The 9,452-nt window shown below is 48.1% G+C and overlaps 2 protein-coding genes across 2 annotated transcripts; one reads left to right on the top strand and one right to left on the bottom strand.

The window, feature by feature from the left end:
• LOC106658467 lies at positions 1-1,143 on the bottom strand. Its single transcript, XM_014380467.2, has one exon. The coding sequence runs from the start codon at positions 1,141-1,143 to the stop codon at positions 1-3; it is 1,143 nt and encodes a 380-aa protein (XP_014235953.2).
• Positions 1,144-7,041: 5,898 nt separating this feature from the next.
• On the top strand, positions 7,042-8,589 carry LOC111693302. The gene has a single exon (XM_023457688.1). It carries the CDS (start codon positions 7,042-7,044, stop codon positions 8,587-8,589), a length of 1,548 nt encoding a protein of 515 aa, XP_023313456.1.
• The last annotated feature ends 863 nt before the right edge of the window (positions 8,590-9,452 follow it).

Here is a 9,452-nt window from a genome sequence, read left to right as displayed (position 1 = left end):
TTATCGTACAAAGCCAAAGGGTAGCGAAAACTCGCTACCGATGTATCGTCGCTTTTTCAGAACGGGGCAGCATCGCTTGCTCTCGTCTCCGGATACAACATCTTGAGTCTTTGTCCGTCTCATAGCTCTAAAATTCACGGTCATGCTGTTGTCGGCGCAATCATCCTCGTCGTCGTACATCCTCAAAATCATTCGTTTAACGCTGTCGTAATTAATTTTTTTGGAATTTTCATGATTGAGACTGATTCCTTTAATTTTGCAACATCGATGAAGTTCGCCCGTGTGCGGGGTAACGGCCTTGTACGCGTAAAATTTCGGCCCACCTGAAACGAACGATCTGATGTACGTATCTTTCCCGTACGAATCGAGCTCGTCGGTCATGGCTCCAAGAGCCGTGCCAAGGGGAGGCTCGTATTCGCCCGTTGCAGAGGTATAAATTACGGAGTCCGTATCGCAGTACAGAACGCGCCTATCCAATTTTTCCAAATATTGATAAAGAATCAAACGAGCCTCGGCGGTGGTATAAGCCGCTAATACGACATTGGTATAGCAGGTCGCGTTTTCGGCCTCTTCCTTGTACTTCCACCGCGCGTATATCGTTTCGTCCGAAACTAAGACGATATCGTGCGTCTCTTTGTCCGGGCTCGTTAATAGCTCGAGCAAATCTTTGCGAGTCTTTATGATGCTCGTCTGGAAAAGCGTGGAGCGCTGGGAAAACTTGCCCCAGAACGAATTAAGGGCTAATTTTGAGAAGGCACGAAGGGCGGCATTTTTTTCGATCTTATCAGGGTCCAGAGAAATATTTTCAGCAGCCTTGTACTCGGAAATATATCGAATTTTGTCGTTTTCGCTCTCGCACCACGCGGGCCAGCCACTCGCCTCTTGTTTAAATTTTAAAAACGTATCGATGTACTCTGTAAAAAGGCCCTTTGAATTTTTACTTTCATCGTATTGAATAATTTCGTACTGCCATACAACGTACAAGTTCAAAATTTTGTAACCCTTTTGAATGGCCTTACGCAATTCATCGGCGACCCAAGTACCTACAAATGCGCGATCTTCTACGTCTTCGTGAGGACAGTCGCCCTTTATCGACTCGGCGCAGCAGCTTCTGCAGAGCGAAAACATGAGGCGCGAATTCATTTTGACCGGTATGACGGGCATGTACAAATCTCGGGGAGAGAGAATTTTACACTTTACGAGCCCTTCGACGTTCGACAGATTATTCGCGTCGTCGCCCGTTAATTGTGCGCATTCTTCGCCCACGTATATCGTGGGGTGCCCACGGGGGTATTTACCGTATTTGCATACGTACGGATAGAGAGAGCAAACGTCTATGTATCTTATCTTTTCGCCCGGCTTGACGTCGTAATGAGTTACAAAATTCTCGGTTCTACCACCGAAAAAAGCATCGCGCGGATCTATCTTTATTTTGGAAATAAGGGGATGCTTGTTAATGATCTCCGCGACACCAGAGACGTTTTGCTTAATTTTTTCATATTCGCATTCCCAAATTGAGCGCACCGTGTAACCGAGCGATTTTAAGCGCTCGATTTTGACTTTTGTCCGCTCGTAAGATTCGTTGAGCGTGCGATTACCGAACATGACTCTGTCGCGGCCGGTCGGATAACATTTTAAGCACGCGTGCTAAAAACAGCCTTGAAACTCGAAGACGATGCCTCTAGGGTTGTCGTCGGACGGACCTAGATATCCATCCACCCGATATCCCTCTATAAGACAGTATTCGCGCGAACGCCCCGCATGGATGATTTCGCGCCCGAGCTCGTGTTCGCAAAGAAGCAACCATTCGATAGCGATCTGCGAGTGCGTATCGCTACGTCTGTACCCGTTGGAGGGGATCAGAGCTACTGTGTTTTCTTTTAAAAATTTTTTTCTAAACATGTAAGAGCAGGCCGAAGCAATCGTTGTGGCTTGCACGAACGGATCGACTTCCGCGAGATCGATCATTATTTTACGAAATTCCAGACAGGCTCGCCGCAATATTTCCACGTCCATCCGACAGTATTCGATTTCTTCTCTACGTATATCAAAAATCTGCGTGCGGGCTGTTTCGTACCAAGCGAAAAACTTTTCTCTCTCGCTAGTCGTCATTGTATCGGACCCGTAGAACGAGGGTGCAGGCATCGGACCTATGTATTCTTTATTTTCCAGGGTATTGAAGAAGTGCGGAAAATAACCTTTTTTACTGCTTTTCGGCAGCCCAAAGGCACGAGGTAGAGCCGATAATTTCATGTGAAAGTAATTCAAGCTATCGATAAACACGGTGCGCCCGCACTGTAACAAAATTATATTACGACCGTTCAAAATAACATTCGGCGCTCGTTTTAAATTTGATTGCTCTACTAGACGCCTAAAAACCATCTGTGTATCGTAACGACTTCCATTGTGCGAAACGCACAAGATTTTTTTAAATTTTGTCTTCTCCCGTATAGCGATATCCAGTAGCTCACCAACCGGATCGATTTTAAAGACGTACTCGCGAATACCGCAAGTGCCGCATACGTTTTTCATATCGTCATCTTGCATGCATTCCGTGCAGACTTGATGAGCCACGCACAAAGTGGGGATATGCTCTGTCGTAGAGGCGTGGTTTTTGTACGCGGAATCTTGACGAGTCTTGAAATCGAAGAAAATATACATGTATTTAGGATTGCCTTGCGCGGACTCCTTTATCGGTTGCATAAAACACAATTCGTTCAGACTATGTTTCGTTCTGCAGTGCTCGCAGTAATGAAGACCGCACTCGTGCAAGCCACGTTGAGTATTTATAACTGCGAAACATTTTTGGCAGATTTTAACGAGCTCGCACAACGAATATTTACTACCTTTCGCCTTGCCCGTATATTTGGCCAGACAATTTGCACCGTAAAACCCGCGATAGCCTTTATCGCATAATATTTTTTCAGCGGTTGAATCGCATTTTCCTTGTTGGAAGCACGCGTCGCAAATTTTATCGCAAACATGTGAATTTATATTCCTATAGCGAACGTTACAAAAGGTGCAAAAATACGGATCTTTCACTACCCCAACAGGATTAATAATAGCGTCGAAATGTTTCTTGCGACCGTCGTACAAGAGATATATTATCTTATCGTTGGTCGATTTTCTTCCGTCGAAAAATGCCTCAGCCCCCTGACCGTAAGTAATTTTTTCGTAAGCCACGATACTAATTTGCTTCTCGTCGTAATGTCGTTGAAATTTTACGAGTTCTTCGTAAACGCCTCCGCGCCCGGCTATGGTAACGCCGGCGTCTCGCATAAGCTGCAAGGCTAAATCGCGTTGTAGACTACGGCGCGCATCTCGCGCACAGGTCCACTCTTTCTGCGCTTCGCTAGTTATATTCGATCGAAACTTTATATATGCTTCGCCCACGACCAGAGCTCTTGGCAGACAGAGATCGTCGTCGTTATTTATCGCCACTATAGAGCGCTTGGTTGCTGTATTTATATCCATCGGCTGCCTTTTACGTCCGTATCCGTGAGGTACATCGATGAAAGTAGCGTTCAAATTGAAGGACTCGTCCACGTAAAACGATGTATTGGACTGTGTCAGACTCATGATCAAATCAACAAGATCTTTCACCACCAAATTTTTCAACGGTCGTATGGAGAGACCTGCGCTACCGTTTAAAAGATGTCTGCTACTTATACTGATGCCTACGCGAGAATTTTCCGATGCACTCGGCCCAGTAACATACGTAAAAATATCCTTTACAGCGAGTTCGAGCCAAGACAAAATGTCGCAGTCTTTTGCAGGTGGAAGGACCTTTATCGCTATTTCCTTCGTTCGCGCTTGAAATCTCCTCGAGAAAACTTCCGATTCTCCCTCGATTGCGAAACGTCGATTGCCCGAGCCTCCTACTTGCTGACTTATCGAACCACCTGCTTGCTGGCTTGTCGAGGGTTCTTGATGATCGACGTCTAATTAATAAAACGTGTCGTTAGCGAGCGTTAACAGATATACAAAACTACGATACGCTGAAACAATAATTTTAAACTCACTTTCGATATTCCTTTGCGCACTGGAAAAAATCCTTATAGCTCTGCCGGGGTCGACATCTTCTCCTTTAATCGAGTGAATTCGATGATGAAATATTTACTCGAATATTCACCAATAAAAAAAAAATTTACTTACCGATACGCGAGATGTAATCGTCTCTTAGTGCATTGGCGTGATGCAGGTGTATCAAACCTCGCCGCTTCAAAAAATTGTAGAATACAACGAGCACAGAATCGGACCTTTTAAAAAATTTATTATATATTTTCACGATCTTTCGCACACCGCACAGCGAAATCAGGCATGTAATTTCTCTTTTCAATTGATTTTCACTCATGACGGGCACTCGCCTACGCAACTCGTCTGTACCGTTATTTAAATAATGAGCAATTGTTAAAACAGCTCGTTTAAACTCGGAATGGTTTGACGCGCACATTTTTAACGAACAAAAAATGCAGAGTTCAGCTACAGAGGTGCTGCACAATACTGACGTCCTCATGGGTAAAAACGCTATTTATAATACAAGGAGAAGCGTTATCGCGCAAAAACCCTCTCCAAGCGTAAGTCTGTATCGTGCAAATTTTATCCTGCATGTATCAAATTCGCATATTGTTTATTTCTCATACGAACTCGAAACTTAATATTTACAGTGCCGCTTGCACGTTTTGCTATCCACCGTTCTCTTGCAAATCGACTCCTCCGTCTCTTATACTTCGATGCTTGATCCCTATGTTAATTTGATGCTTTCTATGATATTTACATTTGCAAGTTATCAGCGTAACAAAACATACATGACCAACAGTTTTTCAAGTCCACGATACTCAACGGTTTTTTCCAATGAAGCTATAGCTAAGTATATCTTAGCGACCAGACCACCGTTTTTACGATATGACTCCTTATACGTACATGGGTCTGCAGTAAGTCTCATATTCATTTTTTCCTCAGGCGAGATTTTACGATTTCGTGCAACGGCGTCTTTTAATAAACCAGCGTCGTGCGCCCTGTTTATGCGCCTTTGTCGACGATTTTCGAGTCGTCGAAAAATATTTCGTTGCTCATTTATTCTCGAACTACCACGGAGAAAACATGGCACAGTACAACTACTACACTACCTACGTTGACGCGCATGGCTTAAGCCTGCGTGTTTATAACGGTGGGGTAAGTGATTTATTTATCGTTATTAATCTCTTTGTTTTTAATGAAGTTAACATTTTATTTATTTTACAGGAGGATATGTACCCCTGCGAATTCATCGAGGGGTGCGTGGCTGCTCAAAAGGAGCGCCAGACAATTCTATTCCTAGGAAAAGAATTGAACAAGCTCAAGAGAGCTTACAAAATAAGGTAATTTTCATTTTTTATTTTAATAATTATTGAAATAAATATATAATATTATTTATCTGTTACAGGCATGGGGTAGAGTTCGTTGCGAACTTTAGCCCCGAAGTATTGGCTGGTCACTTGGACCATGTAAAATTAACTCAAAAGGAAAATGAGATACGCTCGCGTTGCCGGGCGTATTTCGATAGGTCAGTTTTTTTTCTTTTTTTATCTAAAATGACATACTAATGCCTTTCTTTTTATTTAACAGGTACGGCATTACATATGCCAAAAGCAAGGATGCCGTAGCGGAGGCACTTCTACGGCTGTAACGAAAATAAAAACATTTGTCTCGACTTAAAAAAGTGTACGAATAAAAAGTGTTGATAATAAATGTTTTAAGTGAAAGTGAATCATGTATTTTTTCATTTACCGGTGTATGTGAATCTCGTGGGTATGTGTTTGTGCGGGTATGCGCGTGTGCAAGGTACGGGTGCATGAATGTACGTTATCGTGTGCATGCGTGCATGCGTGCGTGATTTTTTTTTTACAGCGTGTGTGTGGGTGTGCGTGCGCGTGTACGTGTACGTGTGCGTGTGTGTGTGTGTGTGTACGTGTGCGTGCGTGTACGTGTGCGTGCGTGTGCGTGTACGTGTGCGTGCGTGTGCGTGTACGTGTGTGTGTGCGTGCGTGTGTGTACGTGTGCGTGCGTGTGTGTACGTGTGTGTGTGCGTGTACGTAGGCAGGCGCTGGCGCCAAGCGCGCTATAAGCCATCCTAAAAGGGAGGTAGAGTGCCCAGCTCGGGTCGACTTTTCCGGATTTTTTTTTTTACAGCTTGTGTGTGTACGTGTGCGTCGCACACACACGCACGCGCACGCACACCCACACACAGATTGTAAAGCTGCTCAGGCCTTCGGGAGTAACAACTGTTGAGTGGTGTTGTGGCTAAGGCACTTGCCTACCACCCGGGCGATCCGAGTTCGAATCCCAGCTCGGGTCGACTTTTTTCGGATTTTTTTTTACACTGTGTGTGTGTGTGTGTGGGTGTGCGTGTGCGTGTACGTGTGCGTGCGTGCGTGTGTGTACGTAAGCGTGCGTGTGTGTACGTGTGTGTGTGCATAGGCAGGCGCTGACGCCAAGCGCGCTATAAGCCCTCCTAAAAGGACGGTAGAGTGGGGGGAGCCTGTCTCTCTATGTCCCCCTATTACTACTCTTCTTCATAAAATTCGATATCACTTTGCAGTCTACAGTTTACACAGTCAGGTGAGGAGTTGAGATTTTTTCGTCACCTGCCCGTCTAGACTATATTTCTCTAAAAAATTATGATTTTTTGCTCGGACCGGGCTGAAACTTTAAGGGATGTCAGTTATATTGTCACTCATTCATGAAAAAATATGGTGCCTCAGGCGTCAGACTGTCCGGCCAAGCCGGAGGCGATCGCCCAGCACGATCGTTCGTCACTCGCCAGGTCGCTGCTGGCTGCCCTCAATGCAATGGTGACCACTACGTTGGTCACTGCTCTTCATTCACCAGCCTTGAGCCAAAGGAACGGAAAAGCGTAGTGCTGCGGCTCCATTTATGCTTCAATTGCCTGCGGCCTGGACCCCTGAACCTAGTAGCCGCAGTGCCAACAACGTATCTGCTCTGCCAATATTGCTACCCATTGCGCTCGTGCGCATCAGCGGCCCGCATCGACATATTATCATGGTGCGCTGTCTCTTAGATAATTGCTCGGAGGTATCTCTCATCGCCCATTCTCTGGCATCGAAGCTGCAGACCCCGGTTCAGGAGGTCACCACGGATATCACCGTCATCGGCGGCGACGTCGCCCAGCGGTCGCAACGCCGAGTCAGCCTCAACCTTCATTTGCCTGGTCAAAGGACGCCCATCATCATCGAGGCCAGTTGTCTTCGTCATCTCGGCATTACAACGCCATCACAACAACTGCCCCACGAGGCTGTCCCGGCGAGCATGCACGGCTCCTTGGCGGATCCAAACTTCTACCAGCCCGGAGCGGTGGACTTACTTCTTGGTGCCAACGTCATGCCCTATCTGATGAGAGAAGGCCTTCAGCATATCAACGGTCTCGTCGCCCAACGCACGTTGGTTGGATGGATAGTGTGGGGAGGTCTCCGGCAATCTCAGCCGACCGACTCATCTCAGTGCTTGACTCTGGCTGCTGAGGACATCGAGCCATCATGGCAGCAACAATTAGCTTCTTTGCTTCAGAGGTTCTGGGCAACTGAAGAGCTCCCTCGCGCCGAGCGAAGTTCGCCCATCGACAACTGGACCGAAAGTTTGTTCGCCCAACACCAGCGCAGTTCGACTGGTCGATACACTGTTAGACTTCCAATCCAGCCTGATGCAGCTCAATGCTTAGGCTCCAGTGAGAGCTCGGTGCGAGCCTCTCTCGACGCCCTTCACCGACGGATGACACGCTGTCCTCGTTTCGCCGAAGAATATCGATCATTCATGAAGACGTACATCGAGCTGGGCCACATGACTGAAATTCCGCGCCATCAAATTGAGTGCAGGCACCCGGCCTACTACATCCCGCACCACGGGATTTGGCAAGTCAGCGATAATGCACCCAGGCTACGGGTAGTCTTCGACACGTCTCGACCAACTTCGTCTGGTGTCAGCCTAAACGACGTGATGTGTCGGGGCCCCAAGCTCCAGAGGGACATTTGGCTAGTTCTTCTGCGTTGGCGGCAACATCGCATTGCATTTTGTACAGATGTTCAGATGATGTACCGTCAAATTCGCATTGACGAGCGCGATGTTGACTGGCAACGAACGCTGTGGAGTCCATGCGCTGCTGAGCCAACTCGACACTATCGGCTTAACACTGTCACATATGGCACGACTTGCGCACCCTACTTGGCTCTGCGCACCATCCAGCAATTGTGCACCGACGAGGGTGCTCAATTCCCTGCGGCCCAGCATGCGATTTTGAACGACCGATATGTAGATGATCATCCTGTCCTGTCGCTAATGATCCACATCTTCTCGAAGAGCTCGATGCCGACGACTGTCTGCGACCCGCTTGGGTGCTATTCACCGACGAAGACCAGGTCAAGGAGCTTGGAGTCGCGTGGAATCCGCAACGTGACACGCTCAGTCTTCGTCATGCCACCTCCAATTGGCCGGTCTGGCTCGAATTTACGATCCATGTGGATGGGTAGCGCCTGCGACTCTTCTCGCAAAAATGTTGGTACAAGACTTGTGGCGAGCTCACCTGGACTGGGATGATGAGCTGCCCGACAACGCGATCCGCGAGTGGACAGCTATTCGCCAGGGCCTCGACAGACTGCCAGAAGTCTCAATCCCCCGCTGGACACAACTGACGCCTATGTCGCCACCATTCACGTCTTTGCGGATGCCAGTCGACGAGCTATGGCCGCCCTCTCCCGTCACAGCGCGTGACGCCTTGTCGCGCATTTGCTCGCACGGGACTCGACTACGCCGGTCCATTTCAAGTCTGGTCGTCACGAGGGCGTGGTGTTCGCGCCACCAAGGCATGGGTCGCTGTGTTCGTGTGCATGACCACGAAGGCAGTTCACCTTGAACTGGCAGGGGACCTCTCCACTGCCAGCCTCCTTGGAGCTCTCACGAGATTCAGTGGGCGACGAGGCCGGCCGTCTGAAATATGGAGCGACAATGCCACCCACTTCCATCGGGCTGACCTCGAGATCCGCGAAGCACTGAACAACCCGAGACTCAACTGGACCACCGTATCCGACCGTCTCACTGAGCAAGGCATCAAGTGGAGCTTCATTCCACCCAGTGCTCCCCATTTCGGCGGCTTGTGGGAGGCCGCGGTCAAATCGTTCAAGGCCCACCTGAAGCGAACACTTGGCCCGCGACGAGTCACGTTCGAGGAGATGAGCACTCTCTTGGTGAGCATCGAGGCTGTGCTGAACAGTCGACCATTATGCCCCGTTACCAACCCAACGAGGCTGACGATCTGCACGTCCTGACTCCCGGACACTTCCTCGTCGGGACTCCATTGCTCGCTGTTCCAGAGCAAGATGTTGACATCGGCGCCATCGACCATCTCCACCATTGGCAACTCATCCAAGCGTTGCGAGCTGTCTTTTGGAAAAAGTGGAGCC

The sequence above is a fragment of the Trichogramma pretiosum genome, unplaced genomic scaffold (assembly GCF_000599845.2).
Source record: "Trichogramma pretiosum strain Unisexual culture from Peru unplaced genomic scaffold, Tpre_2.0 scaffold178, whole genome shotgun sequence".
NCBI classification, from domain to species: domain Eukaryota; kingdom Metazoa; phylum Arthropoda; class Insecta; order Hymenoptera; family Trichogrammatidae; genus Trichogramma; species Trichogramma pretiosum.
This window is presented reverse-complemented; position numbering and strand designations above follow the sequence as displayed.

What these genes read in the sequence shown, in the direction of transcription:
- LOC106658467 (XM_014380467.2), bottom strand. Translation starts at nt 1,143, where the DNA reads ATGAATTCGCGCCTCATGTTTTCGCTCTGCAGAAGCTGCTGCGCCGAG.
- LOC111693302 (XM_023457688.1), top strand. Translation starts at nt 7,042, where the DNA reads ATGGTGCGCTGTCTCTTAGATAATTGCTCGGAGGTATCTCTCATCGCC.